The sequence below is a fragment of the Larimichthys crocea genome, chromosome I (genome assembly GCF_000972845.2).
Source record: "Larimichthys crocea isolate SSNF chromosome I, L_crocea_2.0, whole genome shotgun sequence".
In the NCBI taxonomy this organism is placed as follows: domain Eukaryota; kingdom Metazoa; phylum Chordata; class Actinopteri; family Sciaenidae; genus Larimichthys; species Larimichthys crocea.
The window spans coordinates 7672889-7691316 of NC_040011.1; the positions used below are offsets into that span (position 1 = coordinate 7672889).

The 18428-nt window shown below is 38.9% G+C and overlaps 1 protein-coding gene across 3 annotated transcripts in view; it reads left to right on the forward strand.

The window, feature by feature from the left end:
* LOC104920803 (nck-associated protein 5) overlaps positions 1-18428 on the forward strand; it is a 68665-nt gene that overhangs the window by 35695 nt on the left and 14542 nt on the right. For all 3 annotated transcript variants that reach the window (XM_019270987.2, XM_027285903.1, XM_027285905.1), the window contains 2 exons: positions 14970-15149; positions 15290-18171. In XM_019270987.2, coding sequence (XP_019126532.2) covers positions 14970-15149; positions 15290-18171 — 3062 coding nt within the window. The remainder of the gene's footprint in view (positions 1-14969; positions 15150-15289; positions 18172-18428) is intronic.

The following is an 18428-nucleotide window of genomic DNA, read 5'->3' on the forward strand; positions in this document are numbered from 1 at the left end:
GGAGCGGGAATGTGTTGCTGGGGAAAGGGATGTGTGGAACGCCCTGATAAACCTGTTGCCACAGCGACTCGACCCCAAATAAGCAAAATGAGGAAATGGATGGATATCCATACGTTAGTACAATATGACTAAATGCATAACACAACCACAAGACAAGACAACAACCAACACTAAGCCTGTCTATAACAATATATTATCTATATAATAATCTAACTATATCGCATTAAAGTTGGATGGACAGCTCTTTTCATCCATGATGTGAAATGATGTGTTTTACACTCATTCTTGTGGAAACAAATACAACCTTAACTTTAACTTTTTCTTCAACTTTTTACTTTCTGCAATCGAAAAACCTGAGAATGAACTCCTTGAAGGCGGACTGTTTTCTGTATTAAGCTAGTTCTCAAAAAACTACCCTCTGAAAGAAATGATAGGTTTCTATGAAGTATCTCTGGAGTTTTAGTTTTTATGATATTTTATAAAAAAGCAAATGAAAGAATAATGCAGCCTACCAACCAGTTTGAGTCCAGTCTCAGTAAAGTTTCTTGTATTACTCCTTAGATCTTCACTCCTTTTGGCTTTGGTCTTTTTTACCAGACAGAAGTAGCAACACAGACATGAGTACAAAGTCAGCAAAGTCAACCTCAGAGTCTTGAATAGATGTTACATTTGCCATTTTGCCAATGCATGTTGGATACACACTGCTACAAACATTGTTAGATATGGAGCAGATCATTTTTAGGAGCACTTTCCATCTCCAGAATATGGATTAGATCATTTTTAGGAGCACTTTCCATCTCCAGAATATGGATTTTAGATATTTGCTCAATCTGACTGATGTTACTGCAAATACATAACATACCACAAGATGACTGAACATGAATACTTCTAGGAGGAAATTGCTGCCTCAATAAGTATATTTCTATCCATCCATTTTATTTTTAATTAGTGCTTTAAAACCTGAGTAAAACACAATGCAATCAATGTATGTCACATTGCACTTCAATTGCAGCGCAATGGAAACAGACTTGAAATCAAATATGAAGCACATGACTTTGAGCTATTGAAGCTTTTCACTACACTCTTAGACAGTATAAAACATAGACGTATCTGTGATGTGTGTGTTGTGGCTTTGGCTGCCACTATCTTGGCAGTCCTGCCTCTGCCACCTCCTGGTTAATCTAAAAATGGGAAAAAACGTGGATCGTGGATGGAGTTGAGGCTGACTGAATGAAGCCATAGGCTTCATTTCACAGCCACAGAGGTTGCCAGAGGTTGGCTTAAATCCTCCCCAACTAGGGAGTGACCACCACCAACTATGTATCTCCTATCTCTAATATTAACTGAACAGATTGTGTTTTTCTGGGCAGCTTTGTGGAAATTCAGTTCAACTTATGTTAAGTGAAGTCATAGGGATACAGATGACCACCAATGACCACAGTGCAGTGCCCTAACCCTAAGATCTTATAAAGCATATATCTCTTCTCAATTCTTGATTGGTTCCATTGCTCTTACAACACCTTCTTATTCTGTACAAGGTTCATTGCTGGGATTTGAGTTCACAGACAGAAATTCTTGCCAAAATCCTGTTTGTCCAGAGAGATTTCTGTAGGAACCCCACATTTTAGTGCCTGTTTGCAAACGAAAGAGTGTAGTGAAACAGACGCCTTCTCCAAGCCTCATTAGCACTATCACGTAACAGCCATGGCTATATTCCAACCCTGGAATGCTGTTATTGCGGAAAATACAGTAACTGAATGAACTTTTCAGCAGCAGGTTTCAGCTGGCAGCTTACAGACCAGCTGTGTACTTAAATATTGCTTAGAATCAATTCAGGGTTGTCAACTTTATTGGCATTTTTACACCTACTTTGAGGCATTGTCTGAAACTTTTATGCTGACCAAACAAATGTTATGCCAAATAAGAGGAAGCAACAAAGCATTCCCTGATGGAAAGTTTTATGAGGTACTGTCAGACACAGGACAAATAAACTCCAAACTTTTCTTCACATTTGACGACAGTTGATACATACTTTAGCTTTATGTGTGTGAAATGTTTGATTTTCACATTTAAATGTAGTTTTATTTTGACCCTCCTCCTTCATCTTGGCCTCAACTTATCTGATCCATAATTGGTCTTGACCAGAGGGATAGTGGTCTAAACTACTTAAATTCTAATGAAATGACTCATCTCTGTCTGCAGAGAGTTGTAATCATTAGGCAGAAGGCAGGCAAAAGATTTCAAGTTACTTTGCTTCTAAAGGTTTCTTTGAGTTGTTAGAGTTTTTGGCATGATTCCTCTCCTCCTCTGACAAACTCATGTCATCTGTATTCAGGAGATGAGTTTGATATCACAGACAGAATTAGTAATTAACAGAAATAGTAAATAAACTATTATGAACGTTGGGGAAATATCTTTTTCACGGAAATTGTCAATTTCCAATAGCAGGTCATTAAGTATGCTGCGAGCCTAGCAGAGCAAGAAACGCCGTCCTTCCTTTTCAACCTTTTCTGTAAAAGGTCAAACTTGCAGGCTCCGCTAAAAGAGGGTTTCTGTCTTTGCACGAGAAATGTAGGTCTCACTGCAGAAATGCTCAGCTGCTTCTGCTGGAAATAAGTTTTGTACATGCTGACATTTTTCCTCAGAGCCTGATTAAACATGGTCTCATTGTTAATTTACTGTTGACGTTACATTTTCTATTGATTGTCTTGGTTGTTTCTTGGAAAGAATTACACTTATGTGTAAGTCTTTGCCCAATTTCTTGAGATTGGCAGAAAGTTTTTGGTTATGTTTTATGTCTTTTTATTGGTTAAGGTTTCTGCTACTGGTAATTTTTTAATTAATTTGAGTCAGTTCTTACTTGTTATGTATTGAAACAACATTCACATTTATAACAAACTGCTACTCTATGAGGCTGAGGTTGGATAATATACCTGTTAAAAGGGTAAAATCTGAGGATTACAAATAACATCAGGATACAGGATGCAAACAGTCAAAAATCAACCATAGCAAAACTACCATATACACCAGGGTGCCATGGAGATGCCATTTGCTGTGTAGTTTCTCCGTGTTTTTCCATATACATATATCTGTTAATGTTAATCCATGAAGAGAGCAATTCGATTCTTCACTCTGCCAAACATTTCCTCTGATTAATCACTATTTTTGGTCATTTTTATTAGTGATTAGATCATTCTCAGGCAAAAAATAGACTTTATTGTCCATTTGTTACTGTGGATAGTGAGTTCTCACTAAATAATGTAATCGTTTCACCAGCATGACAGATCAGAAAAAATATTAATAACACAACATCGCTGGCAGCCTGAGAAAAAGCCAAAACAAAATCCTTTCAAGAGCCAAATGCTGTTTTTGATTCACCAATGCAACATTCCCAGTTATCCAGGAGGCTACATAAGAAGTGTACGATAATTATCTCATGCCTTAAGCTTGAATATTAACTACAGTTTTTATATTTGCCTCCAATAATGTCACAAACAAAATTCTGTGAAAATTAGTCTTGCATTTAAATCATTGATTTCAAAGTTTTTGTTTTTTTAATTGTCGTCTTTCTGAGAAAAGTTATATTTTTTTTGCTGTGACTGTCTGCTGTGCAAATAAACAACATTTTGTTTGCACTTAAGGATAAAATCACTGAACACTGGGAGGTTTAGAGTGGTTTGTAGTTAAGATGATGCACACAAAGTTTATTTAATTAAACCAGTCATAATTAACATTTAATTTCTTGTATTTTTGTCCACCTGTCCAATGTCTTTTTTTCCCTTTAAGCTCAGTTTAGGTCTCCAATCAGCTCTTTAACATTGTTGAGCAGCTATTTGCTAACGTAATTTGTTTTCTGTTTTGTGATGGGTTGGTAGCATACACAGGGTTTATCACTAAAAACATCTTTTCTACAGTAGCCCACAACGGACAAACTAAACACTGGACCTACACCATCTCTAGATAGTTTTGCACTATCACTTCAGTTTCTCCTTCATGGTAGCAAGGTGATGCTGGGGCAAGGAGGTTGCAATTAACAACTACACCGCTAGATGGCACTAAATCGCATGCACTGCTCCTTTCATGATTATGGTGTCTTACCTTAAACATCTTTCTATGTAGGAACACATTCAATGTGCCAGACCTGGTGGTCTGTCTTTCTGATGTACTGTACCTCTAAGATCAGATCAGCAGTGTAATTACTGCAACAAGACATCATGGCCTTTGTACTTGGACAAAGTTGGAGCAAAGAGGCCAAAATACATTAGGCTCCACACTCAACAGAGAGAGTACTCGCACAGGTTATTTCATTGTCACCATCAGTGAGATGAGTTTGAGATTGGAGACACACCACTGTGTGCATCAGTTTGCCAGATAACACAGAGGTGATTATGTACAAATTACCGAAATGGAAAATTTGTTTTTCACAGCGAGTCAAGCTTGTTAGGTTCCTTAATCAATGTGACAGCACACCTGTTCCCAGTCATGCCGACTGACTCTGAGTGAGTTTACAGCGAGGTGCTGTGCATTGCACATAAAAACAACACACAAAAAAGAGAGTAGAAAGAGAGAAAAGAGAGTAGAAACAGCTCTCTCTGTTTTTTTGAGTTGTTTCCAGTCTGTGTATTTTAATAAAGACCTGTGCAAAAAGGAGTGCAAAAAAAAGAGGAACATTGCCACCAACGGTAGGTTATCAAATAACCTAAAAAGGATCAATCATAGCTTAGCAACCATGACTCAGCACAGCAGGTGTGTCGGGCTTGAGATCTCTCCACATGTTGAATCCATGGCATCAGTGTTTTGTAAGACTGATAACTCTAAAACCAAAAACAAAGGACCAAAATTCTAAAGAATAAATTGTGTTTATCTGCTCTGAAGAAAGTGAGTATGTAACTAGCTTACTAACAACATAATGCTGATCTTAATTTCAAGGCCAAGAAACACATCATTAAGTAGGTTACATTAGCCTGCAGGGCCTGCATGACCAGCATGTCCACTGTCCCACACAGTAAACATGCTGCTCATGAACTGAGCTTTTTTTTTATTTTTTTTTTATTACATAAAACAAAAAAAGCTCAGTTCCTATTAGAGTTTACACTGTTAGTGGCTCCGTCTTGCTCTTTGGGGAAGTTTACACTCCATTAACAACATCTTTTCTCACTGCGGTGTTATGTTTGCCAAGCACACTGGTTAGTCCTCACCCAAACAGCTTTTTCTCTTGTAATGCTAAAAGTGGAAAAAACATGGTTTGTACAAGCCAAGTGTAAACCCATTGAGAAGTCACTCATTAGTTTGTGAGCAACTATTTTGAAGCCTTGAGTTTGGCACTATAGACATTTGCAATTTTATCAGCACTGCCAAGTTTGATCTGAATTTGTTGAACCTGGTGTGTTGTGCTGGATGGACTCACTGGCAATTACATGTCATTGAAAAGGTGAGTGTCTGTGGCAGTATTTATGTTTGCTTCAGCTACTCGACTGAACTCAGAAACTCCTGTCTGTGATTTCCTTCCAGTCTCCTTCCTTTTCTCTGTGTTTGGACTGGTTGAACTGTTTTACAACAGCAACATTGTCTCCCTGTGTCTCTGGTCTAGAGAGCACTAGCTGTTAAAAGCGGGTGGCTCTGTGACAGGGTCGTTTGTCACGATGTTATTAGAATTCAGCGGCAGAGAAACACTCAACAGACCCAGGCCTGCGAGGGTTTCAAACAGCGGCAGGTGCCTCTTTCTAAGATAAACTTCCTTGGAGGGCTGCAGTGAAAGATAAAGGCAAAAATATAATAAAGTCTAATTTATTTGCTCCTTTGAAGTACTTTAAATGACATTTGATTTTGTTGCTGTGTGAACTCATACAACAAAGTCAAATTTATTATGCCTGTTTGAAGTGTCTTTGCTTTTGCCTCGCGGGGAGATTTACAACACAGATATTATGTACAACACAAACAGCAGCTTTCCTCCAGGTTTACATGCACAGGCTTTTTGTTTGCTCTACATTAAAACAAAGGTTTAAAGCAACATAGTGTTTCAACTTTTCTACCATAAAATAACAAATTTAAATATTTTAATGCTACATTGACTTGTAATGAGGTGAATTGTGCCCTGTATGCCTCCGACTTCCCTGCATTCTCTGTAATTTACAGAGTTTCCTGATGGACAGTGAAGTAAACAGCTATGAACCTTAGCTGTCGTTAGCTAACGTTACCTCAATCTGTTAGCCGAGCTGTCTGTAAACCTGCTGACTGTGAGTACAGAGCATCAGGGGAGAGTAAAAAAAATTTTGGAGCACCAGGAAGTGTAGTTGGTGTCGTTCCAGAACCTGAGCCGTTGATGATGCTGAGCTGATGATAACTGCCACCTGTTTGCCAATACAAACTTTTTTCGTTTGTTGTTCCCCGTTGGTGGAACGCACTACCAATTCCTACCAGAGCCTTTTGGTGCCCCCTCCAGCACTTGGTGCTCTACGTGCAGCATGTAACATGCGTTATAGCAGCAACGGCACTGTAGAGCATGAAACGGGCCTTAGAAGTCAGACCTGACCCGGCGCGGGCCTGAAAGAATTCGACCTGAGTCCGGTCCAGTCTGTTTTGATTGATAGCTTTGTAGAGTTCGCAGCCCGACGTTATTGAAATGTGTGCATATGGCATATCAGTCAAGAATGAGTCATTTGCGCAGATCGAAACGCATCACATGATTGCTCATTTACCACGCAAGTCATAACGCAAGCCTGAGCCTGGCCCCGGCCCAATTCAAATGGTAAAAATTATGCCCAAACCCGTCGGGTCCCGTCCAGTTCGGTCAAAGATTCCCAGCTCTACAGAACTGGTTACACTTAATGTTTTGCTGTTAGCAAAGTTGTTAGCTCACTATTTTTTGATCATAAGTAATACAGTCGTAACAAATACATGTGTAAAGCTGTCTATATTTACCACAGTGGTATTACACTCTGAAACTGTGTTTGTGTTTTTTAATTCACAAAAACACCAGTTTCTATGCAATGTTTCTTTAACATTAAATCGTGTAATTCAAGAGCTAAATTGTCTTTAAGTAAAGATGTCCTGATATATGTTTTATTCATTTATATCAACATATTGTCACATATGTATTCTCATATTCACCATGCAGAGTTAGTTGCTGGTGTGGTGAGCTTTGTTTTCTACCATTTCTCTGCTTTCTTTGTGTATGCAAACACCAAAGTAAACAGCCGTGCATCTAGTCAGAGCCCAGCCCAGCAGGCAAAACACTGAGTGCACTGAGAAAGAGAGAGGGCAGAGAAGGTGAATGTGATGTGAAAAAGAAAGACGGCAAGGTGTAGATGAGCAAGAAGTATTAATGACCAGGGGGCTGAAGACAAGGAGGTGGATGAGGTGGGAGTCAATGTGTGTGATAGTGAATAAGGTAAGAGCTGTGGAGAGGTTGTTTCAAAGACCAGAGTGGAGAAAACTGTGGTCTGAGGAGCGGTTCAGTGAGTGTAACCTTGCTTTAGGTGGCTCAGGGGGGATGCATGGACGAATTTTGATTAGATCATGAAATTTAAAGTGAACTCAAAAGTCAATGGAAGCTTAAGTACATTGTCCTTGTGTCTGAATGGTGTGTTGGTCAGCAGCCTAGTTCAGCAGCAGTGAATATTAAATTTCAATGTCGTGAATAAGGCATGATTTCACACTTTTTCACTTATGAGACAATTAAGACTGTGTCAGTGTGAATGTTTCGATAAGCATGACACTTACTGTATGAGACTTATGTATAGTATGTAGTAGTCTATGTTTTTGTTACTGTGACAGAAGATCACTGAAAGCCCAAAACCAACAAGCTGATACTACAGATCCAGCCACCTGTGGCCATGTCAGGGCCCGGACAGATCTGTGGCTAATCCCGATGGCTACTTGGTACTGGGTACTTAATTAAATCCCCCTTGATGACGTAGTGCTATCTCATAACACCCTTAATTATGCAGAGTGGTTCCCATCTTATCATAGTTTTGGGTTTCTGGTTCAGTATTTCCTGATTTATGTATAAAACAGGAAAGCTGTCTATCCATGTGTTTTCTCTCTTTCATTTGCCAGGTCATCTTTGTCTGTCTGTGTTGTTTCCTCTTGTGTATCTCGATTCTTCATTGGATTTATTTTGGATTGTTAGATTCAGTTTTTTTTAATCTGAAATCCTAAACTTCCTTTTGCTATCTTATGCTTTTCCTCTAAGTTATTGAAGTTCCATGTTTTCATTATTTTCTAACTGAACCATAATACAACACTGCCACGGTTTTAATAAGGATTGTTTCCTATGGAGGAAAACTGTCCATCCAGTGTTACCCCCAAATTCCACTGGGAGTGGACACTATTTAACATGAGTAAAGAATATACATTGATTAGCCAAAATAAATAGAAGGAAAATAGTTTACATGAATTGTTTGATTGCGAAATTAATACTGATGTGTACAAGGAAGTGTGAAAAATGCATCTGTTTGACTGGACCCCTCCTGTCCACACAGAGTATTCCATGTATCCTTTATCCTTTTAATGTGATGGGACTTTCTGTCACATATCCTACTCTGCATTCAGCTCTGATAGTTACTCTTTGATTCACCAATGCAGCATTCCCAGTTATCCAGGAGGCTACTTTGGAAGAGTAGGATAATTATCTCATGCTTAAAGTTTGAATATGAACTACAGTTTTTATATTTGTCTCCAGTAAAGTTTGGAGAACAAGTCTTGCATTTAAATCACTGCTTTCAAAGTTTTGAGTATGTTAATTGTCGTCTTCCTGAGAAAAGTTATATTTGTGTTTTCCTGCTGTGACCGCCTGCTGTGCAGTTAAACAACACTTTGTACTTACGGATGAATTCAGGGGAGTTTTACAGAGGTTAGGGAATTTGAAGGTAAGATGATTCATTCACAAGACAACAACATGTTGGTGCAACAAAATGTTTAATTGTATGTGTTGTTAAGTGTATCTATTGACAGAAATGGAATATCATATTCATGTTAGTGGATAATCACCTGAAAATAAGAATTGTTGTGTTCATGTTATCTTAGAATGAGCCTATGGGGGTTTATTAGATTTGCACAAGCTGTGCAAAACAATGAGTTGAAAGATGCTAAAATATTTAGTAGACTGATTTAAGCCATTGCTAATATTAAAAAGTTTTTTTTGATGATGATGATGATATGTTGCTTTCAGCTCATTTATTCAGTTTCCCAGTCTCAGATCTAAGAGGGTTACGGCGAACTGTGGGATTAATGTTCTTTCTTTGCTTTTGATTCCCACTTAAGTTTATCCAGTAAGAATAAAATGGTGGATGAATTGCCATAGCAGACATATTTTTCAGGATAGGATGGTGAGATCGTATATTGCATTCCAGTGTGATAGTTGGAAAATGCCAGGATAGTTTAGTTGGTAGAGAAATCTCCAGAACTAGCAGATAGGTTTCCATGACTAAGTCCAACATAAAAATGGATGAAGTCATGCAGCTGTGACTGTCAAGTGCCCCCGGGATAAAATCAGCGTAATAGCATATGCTATATGGGAAACCCCTCTTATGCTGTATGCCATAGACATGCTGATTTAGTCTGTGGCTCTGTCTTCATGTGAGGAAAATATACACAGTAGTTTCCCCATGAAGCTATATTGTAATTCTTAAAGGTGTATTGTACAAATGTACTATTGCACTACAAGGTTGAGACACAGATATACGAATAGCCAAAACTGAAGCAAAGGAGGCTGACTGTCAGTCCTGAGTATATGTCTCTAAGCTCTAAAAGCCTTGGTTTATACATGCCTCATAATGCAACATCATAACATCTCTTATTCGACCATCTTTCCTGCCCACATCGTTAGTATTTTACACAGCCTCTTGTAATTTAGACTTCCTCTTAAAAATTCTCTAACAATTCCCTTTAAAAGTCTCATTACACTACTGCTTTTAATAAATAACACCGGTCGTAATAATTATGTGAAGACGAAGAAAAGCTTTTACTCACATAGCACATTTCATATAAATGGATACAGTATAAAGTGCACCATAAAGTCAAGCGTGGATCTTTCACAGTCAAACAGGAAACAGTTACACAAATAGATTATAGATGTGTCATACATTTATTCATTCACTTACTTTTCCTTTCAGCCACAGCAAAGATGTACTTTTAAATTTTAAACAACCTGGCTAGAGCTTTGGCTTGATTTGATAATGAATACATCCAAGGGTGACTATTTACTGTGACAAAAGCAACTTGAAGAATGCAAATGTAACAGATGTGGGTGTATACAGACTATTCAGGGAACTGATGATTTCTGCCCATCTTCAGATGGTGCTTAAAGTCTTTTTTTAATAGGTCAGTTTAATTGGATTTTAGTATATTCTCAAAACTACAGTACAATCATATAAGACACTGTTCTCATAATATGTTACTATGTCCATGTACCCCTGGTGGTACGCAACCTCCCTCCAGTGGTACATGTAGAATCTGAAATATATACAATTATCAGATAACATATTGTATTTTCTGTAAAATTGAGTTTCAGTATCAGTCATGTAGGCACCTTCATTTGATTAGTTACATTTTAAAATGTGACGGCAAGATAGTGGAGGTCAAATTAACAGTTTAAAAACTCAAAAATTGCTGTTCTTCAATGTCCACTTGAGGCTGGCTACAGAAGAAGTCAATCTCCATAAGTCCCCATATTAAAATGTCAAACTTCACAGCAGAAAAAAACATGTTTACAGCCTGGTACAAAAAACAGTTTTGGTCCCTATAGTTAATTTCCCTGTTCATGACAACTGTACTGAGACCTAAAGAAACTAAAGACTAAAAAATCCTAAACATAAAAAACTACTCACCGGTCCCATGCCATTTACTTCATCACTCTAAACATTGGTTACGATAAAATAAACAAAGACATATGGCAAATGGAAATAATTCAGTTAAAATGGATTTCCGAGTAACTAGCTCAGCCAACCCTCAGATATTTATAATGGGTCTAAATATTTTGATGTTGCAATCAAAGGGTCATAATTTTATTTCACCTTCATATTATAAGAGAGGGAAAAAATCAGCTCCTCAGTCCTATAATATGACCTTGACTTTAAGCAGAGCACCACTCTGATGGAGGGTTTTGTTAAACTGTATCACATGCGTCAAATCTCAGATACCCCTCGACGTGCTCACTGTAATTAGTTCCCAGATTAATCCGCACAAGCACGGTCAAATGTGGCCTTTTCCCGCAGTGCTTGTGAAATAAAGGCCAGCTCGGATAATCAAATAATAGGTGAATATCAATGAATGGACCAAATCACTTTAGTCCCAAGCTCCCTTATGCAATTATTTCCTTTTCACATTAATTATTGCTAACAGATGACACTAATGACTTTGAGAGGAAGCTGGCCATGGCAGCTATGAAAACGATCAATGCTATTTTAAATGGGGTCATAACACTTGACACCTTTGGGTCCCTCTGATTGGAAATGGCACCATTGCAAACAGCATCTGCAGCATACGAGTGAATAGTGCCAACAGTTCGAAGTGACAGACTTGACTTTCTGCACAGAACCTGAATCGTTCGCAGATAAATGGATCTACAAAAACATTAAACACTCATCTTGTCTAATTCTGAAAGACATCAATGTACCAGAATCTTAATGTTCATTCATAGAGTCCTTGCTTTACTTTTAATAATTATAATTAAGCATGACATTTTAATTTTGTATTTTCTCAAATCCTTGTGTTTCAAGGCAAAGCTAATATTGTGTGCATGGTATGGTTTATTATAGCCATATTATATAGTAAACACTGCTTAATGTTTTGATTAAAAACAAAATGTCATAATAAAACGATAATCCAAAATTATGTCAAATACATTATTAAAGCATGATAATATAAATAGGATAATCGGTTTCAGAGAAGGGTTAAATCTCGGGTAACTGGTTTCACCTCTCATCCAAGAGATTTCTTCAGTTCTGACCGAATGGTGGGTAACCCAGGTGTTTAGTCTAGGTAAGATCGTTGGCCAGGCCACTGTTTTGTTTCATAAACGTCACCTGAGGCGACTCTGATGACAATTGTCACAAAAACATGGAGCACTAACAAACCAAGTGGAAACGATGGCCTTGCTGACAATCCCACGAATCTACATACCTGGGATTCCCAGTCAAAACCGAAAAAGCCTCTTGGATGAAACGTCTAAATTACAAATGCAATGTAATGTAATGTAAACTAACAACTACTCTGTGCTCCTTTACACCTTTCTCAGCTTATGTCCTCCGCTGTAAGTCGCTTTGGATAAAAGCGTCTGCTAAATGCAATGTAATGTAATGTAATGTAATGTAATGTCTACATGGATCTGGAACCAAGTCTAGTTGCCCGAGATTTACTGTAACCCTTCTCGAAGAAAGGTGACCTGGACGACTGACAACCTTCACAGACATCAGGCCAGTCAGTCATTTCAGCACTGACATGTTTTGGTTTTTCCAAACCTAGCGACGTTTACTGAAGTACTATATTAAAGTATAACATTTAAAACACAGACACTGATACCATCGGTTCTTCTGAATAAATCAACTGCAGGATATGAGAGAAATGTCTGCTTCTTTGCTCCCCTTTCTCGTCCTGACACTCTTCATTGTAACTCTTTAGTTCTGCACACACTCATCAGGCTTGATGAGAGCTGTGAGACTAATCTATGTTATCCATGTCAGCCATAAAAGAAAAAGCTAAAAACTGTAAATCTGTATAGCTGGGTGTGATTTTCATTTGGTTTGACAGCACTAGTGACCCCATCACATTACAGTCACTTCTAAATTGTGATCTGATTCAGTATTACTATGATATTATAAGATGGCAGCTTGGTCACGACAAGGTAGTGGCACAGAACAGAAAAATCCAAATCAACAATTCAATACATTAATCAGAAAGGGTAAACTCTTCTACTGCATGCATACAACCCAGCTTCATACAGTTTAAGATCCTCCATAATTCCAAGGCCAAATTAGCAGAAATATACCTAAATGTGAATAGCTGATGTGACTGATGTAGCCACACTCTTGCTGACCTTAGCCACATTTTGTTTTTGTCCAAAATACAAACATTTTAGGGGCATCATTTTTTAAAACTTTTGCAGCATTGTCCCTGTATTTCCATCTTTGTTGTCCCTGTTGAGACCCTAAGCATGTATGCGAATGAAACAGATGTTATTGCATTTTTCCTCTCCCGGCACAAAGAAAGGATTTTGCTTTTGTGGAAATCACCTAGCCCTCCATCAGCAACTTTCTGTTTGGGGGATGATGATGTTTTTTCTCGAACTTGAGAAAAGTTTACTTTTATTGTCAGGTGTCAACACCTAATAACACATTTCAAAAAGCTAAAAAGGCTTCAGATTTATCAAGCATAACTGTCCTGCATCTATTACTATAATGTCCCAATGTCTACTTTTAATCCCAAGTATTTATGTATTATTTGTTTTATTTACTTTATTATTCTAATTTTATCTAGTCATTCATGTATTAATTACTGTGTCCCCTTTTGGTCCTTGTCATTGTGTTGTGCCTTGTACCCATATTTGAGCAGGAAAAAATAGTATTTTTTCTGTTTAAGTAATTGTATAAAAAATGAATAAAATTGCATAGGGAAAAAAAAAGAAAAAGAACAGGGAGGTCTTTCTTGTTCTTTCATATCTTTGGGAAAAATGTTCTCCCTTCTTTCTACAAGATTCTATGTGTCCTGCTTTTGCCTATTATTACACTAAACTATTCAAACAAGAGTTTTGCAACACACTTTTATTTTCTCTGTCACTGATGACTAACGAGCACAGTGTGGGTCGCTCTGGCACTGGTAGAAAACTGTCCTTTTCAGCCAATGAAAGATGTCATTAAGAATCATTTGAGTCAGAAGAACGCTATGTGAATGTTGATTTTGGTTCATTTTGTAGGCTCTGACCAATATAACAGCATCATCTTTAGTCACACTCTTTAGTCACTGTGCAGTTGTGTTTGAATTATGAATGAAGAGAAGTAAGCCAAGAGGCTCTGTGCTATGTGAATATTCTGCCTTCATGTCACAACAGAGGCATCACTTTAAAAAATGTCTCACTGACCAGCTCCCAAAAAGTAATCATGGTATGCCTGAAAACACATTGTATTTTACAACAGGATCTATCCATTTAGTGGAGTGGAACATTTTATTCCATTCTTCAATTTGCCTTCGGTGGGAAAGAGACATCCATGTATCCAGCATATTGATTCTTTAAGATCTGTGACATAGACAAATGGAGAGCCATGAGGCATTCTCATAGGTTGTGTTTATCATTCAGACTGCAGAGAGAATCTGATGAATATAATGTCAGAGATTAGGTGGATGAACAAACTCTGAGTTCATTGGTGTGAATGTGAGCTATAATTACAATTGTCAGTAGTGATAAATTAAATTGTGTATCCTTTATTGTCAATGCTGCATCAATCTTAGCCTGCAACAGTGACTTTTGTCATTTACTGGACTGCATTCATTTATTGAAGGCAGTGATACCTAATTTGCTTTGCCCAGGGCAGGGGGCCAGGTTGCCAAAATAACAGAAGGCCAGGGGCCAGTTAAGAAACAAAAGATTCAAACTTTCATCAGACAAAATGAATAAACATTAGGATTATTGGCAAAATAAGATGACTTTAGAGTAGTTTCTCTTTTCTTTTGGTGCAACAAGGTGGGAACACCTTGCACCGAAGCTTCCAAGTTTTGACATATGTCATATAGGTATACCCACTTATTATGGCTCTCTGATTGGTTAAACAATATGTCCATCACATGTATTACCACTTACCAATAGGTATAACCAAGCAAAAAAAGTGTGAATCAAAAATTGTGAAAAAAAAAAAAAGTTGGCCACCTGGCACCCTATCATGGACAACATTTGGTCTTAAGTTGAGTGTCAGTTGAGCTTTATAATGTTACTTTTAGTGAAACTGTTTATTAATGCATTATTTATTATTTTCAAGGAGGTCCAAAGGAATGGCAAAGGAGGTATTCCTGCAGGAAGGTGGCCCAGCCTGTTGAGTCTAACATGCCCACGTAGTAGTGGTAGTGGCAGTGGCAGTGAATTGTCACTATCCAGTGCTTGTAGTGAGTACTCCAGTGGTTCCCACACTTGGGCAGAGGGACGTGGATCCTCCAAGCAGGTGCGTATCATTCAGCTTTCATCTTCTTTCAATTTGAAGTATGCAGATCTAAAGTACTTGCCTGCATCTTTGTGTTTTTTGTTAAAACAAGATAAGATAATAGATACATAATAATTACAAATATCTCTTGTAATGGACAGTGTGCTACAAGCCGGGACAAAAGGATGAGTGCGTGTTCAATATCCAGCAATCATTCTGCAGCCACTGGGCAGACAGACCTGGGATGGAAGGAAGGCCACATCCTGAAAGGCCTGAAGTGTCTCCAGATGTGCAACTCCAAAGAGGCATCCTCACTTCCATCTGTACCACACTGCAAAGACTGTATGACCTCCAATGAGGGTATATACTCACTTGGAGTCAAGTGTGGCCTACAAGGGAGTACAGCCAAGCATGTAGCCCCTAGTAAATCTTTAAAGGCTAGTGCAGGGATTACTGCCCTAGACTCGGACGATGCTGATGATGAGTCACCTAAATTACAAAGTAAGGTATCCAGTGAACCTATAAAAGAGGATCTTTGCTTGGAGAAGCTGGATGTTACAAGGGATGATGACAACAATTTTCAAGAAGACTCTGTAGAACTTGCTGGGAATTTTTCCTCTCCTGTCACAGACAACTTCTTATTTTTGGAGGGTCCCACAGTAAAACCTGGTGTGAGTCCAACGGATAGCCTTATGCAGCTGGAAGAAAAAAACAAAAGCTCACTAGAAAAACACAAGACTTCAGGTATGAAATTAAGTGACAGGAACAATAACCAGGAAAGGTCTACTGACCGGAAATCCAGACTTGATCAAGTCAAAAGACAACAGGGTAGATTTGTAAGCAAGCAAGTTGAAGGAGGGTTGAGTGATGTGAACTCTTCTATTCAGCACTCTGCAACAAGAGCTCTGAGCTGTGTCAGTGTAGCTAGACAGCGCAGCTCCTCAATGGAGGTTCCTCACTGCAGAGGTCAGGTGAGTCAAGCTGACAGTCAAAGCCAGAACTACACCATCTCAGAATTTCCACAGAGAAAGCCAAAACTTCAGCCTTGTGACTCTGCAAGAAAGGCTTTCATTCTACGGAGCAAAAGTGCAGATGGAGAACAAGAACAAAATAAACATACACATTCTCCTCTCCACCAAAAGCTTATTAAAGGTCACAAGTCCAAAGGACAGTCAAACCCTTCTGGCAAAAGCACAAGCCTCATTAAAACACATGGTTCAAGCAAGGGAGCATTATCTAAAATTGAGAAAGATGAAGACATTGCAGTGTCAACAAGTTCCAAGTCTCTCAAGAGTGTGAAGCAGTGTTCTCCCCTCGCTTCTCCTGCGAAGCAGTCAAAGACATTTAAACCTCCAGGGATCAGTGATTGCTCAAAGAGCCCAACAAAATCATCTCTGCAAATCACTAAGCATCAATCAAGCAGCGACTCTATGGAAGAGAGCCTCTATGACAACTTACCCTGCTCTCCACGAAAACAGCGACGCCAAGACCAGCACTGTGATGTTACCCGTTCAGAAATTAGGTCTCCATCCCCTCCACCACCACCAGGTAGAACTACTTCCCTTCTCCATAGACCAAGTGATGACAGCTTACCCAAAGCACATAAATCTGCAGGTCAAGCTCAAAGCTCTACTACTGGGAAGATAACATTGAGCACCAACAAGCCACAGTCAAATCAGATTTCTTCTATTATACAACAATCCAACACAACAAAAGACAATCAGTACACAGCCCCACAAATGGGTGCTGATGGTAAGCCACTGAAAGATATCCCTACCAAAGTCCACCATTCCCTCTCAACCAAGATACCATCTGTCCCAGCTCAAGAGTCACAAGCTTCAGAGTCAGTCCAGTTATCTATAGACAGAGGTGCCACATGCCATGATGAAAAGGGTGCTCCCTCTATATTGCCAAGTCAGAGTGTCTTACAAAGATCCCAACAGAGCATTAGTGAGCCAAAACTTTCAGAAGTCTTGCCTCAGGCATATTCTAATGTTTACTATCATGGGAATGCCAATAATCTTCAGAGTTCCAATTCAAGAGCTGTAAAAATGTCTCTTCCTGTAAATGCTAAATCTCATGAGGCAATCTCTGGACAGGAAACCAGTACCTTCCTAGTTTTCGGAAGACATAACAAAGATGATACAAACTCTAAAACTGTCCAGACCTTTCAGACTTTTACATGTGATCCCCAGATGAGACAAGAATGTGGTGCTCATGACAAAGCCCGCAGAAAGATTGAGACCCGCTGTAACTCACTGGATTCTGAGCCCTCAGTTCAAGCTGTTGCATCAGACAGCGGTGTGATGTTAGATTGGGGATTTGATGAGGAAGGTTGGCTGTTTAAACGATCTGTGTCTGTGTCAACCAGACCTCCCCTTAAGCCAGTAATGGGGATGAATGGGGCCAAGGCTCGTAGCCAGAGTTTTGGTGCACGCTATATGGACAGACCAAGCTTCAACAGATCTGGAAAAGTCCGTACCCAGATCAAAACACACTCAGGGAGCTCTTTGAACTCCCTCAGTGATGTCCTTCCAGGAAGTATGAGTTGCTCCAGTAGCTACCATTGCCCAATGAATCGATCCCTTTTGAACAACTTTTTGATTGAAGAGGGTCTGGCAGTTCCCTCACATTTGGGGTCCTCTAGTGAAAGACTTCAAAGTCTTAAACAACAACGAGAGCAGGCTAGGCGACTTCAGATTGAGCAACAGTTTTCAAGCGCCTTTGGTGAGCCAGTTTCTGAAGAACCAGAAAGACAAAGTACTATAACCACAATCGAAGAGAAAGTGATGCTTGGTATAGAGGAGAACTTGCACAAGACTCATGAACAGGAGAGAAGCAGTGAAGTGAAGCAAAAATCTGGCTCAACTTTGGCAAGTTGGTTTGGTTTTCGTAAGAGTAAGCTTCCAGCTCCAAGCAAAAAGACTGACCCACCGAAAGTAAAAGAGGACAAGAGGGAGCAAAAGATTACATCGCTTCTGGGAGGAAAGCAGACAAAGTCAGACAAAAAGAAAGACAGAAGAAAAAGCGATGGAAAAGAGAGGTAAGAAATCTTTTGACTGTGGTGCACTTTACATAATATATGTGCTTTTTAGATCCTCACTTTTATTGCAGTATAATCTCAACATTAAACCTCCAGTGCTTGTTCCAGCAGATTTCCTCATAGCTTATTGGCAATTAAATAATTTACTGCTTCAAATGTTTTTTATTAAGTGGCCTTAGGCACATCTGTCAGTGTCCTTAGTCCTGAGATACATTTCATACAAAGGACTGAGCCAGGTTTCAAGAGATATAGGGTCA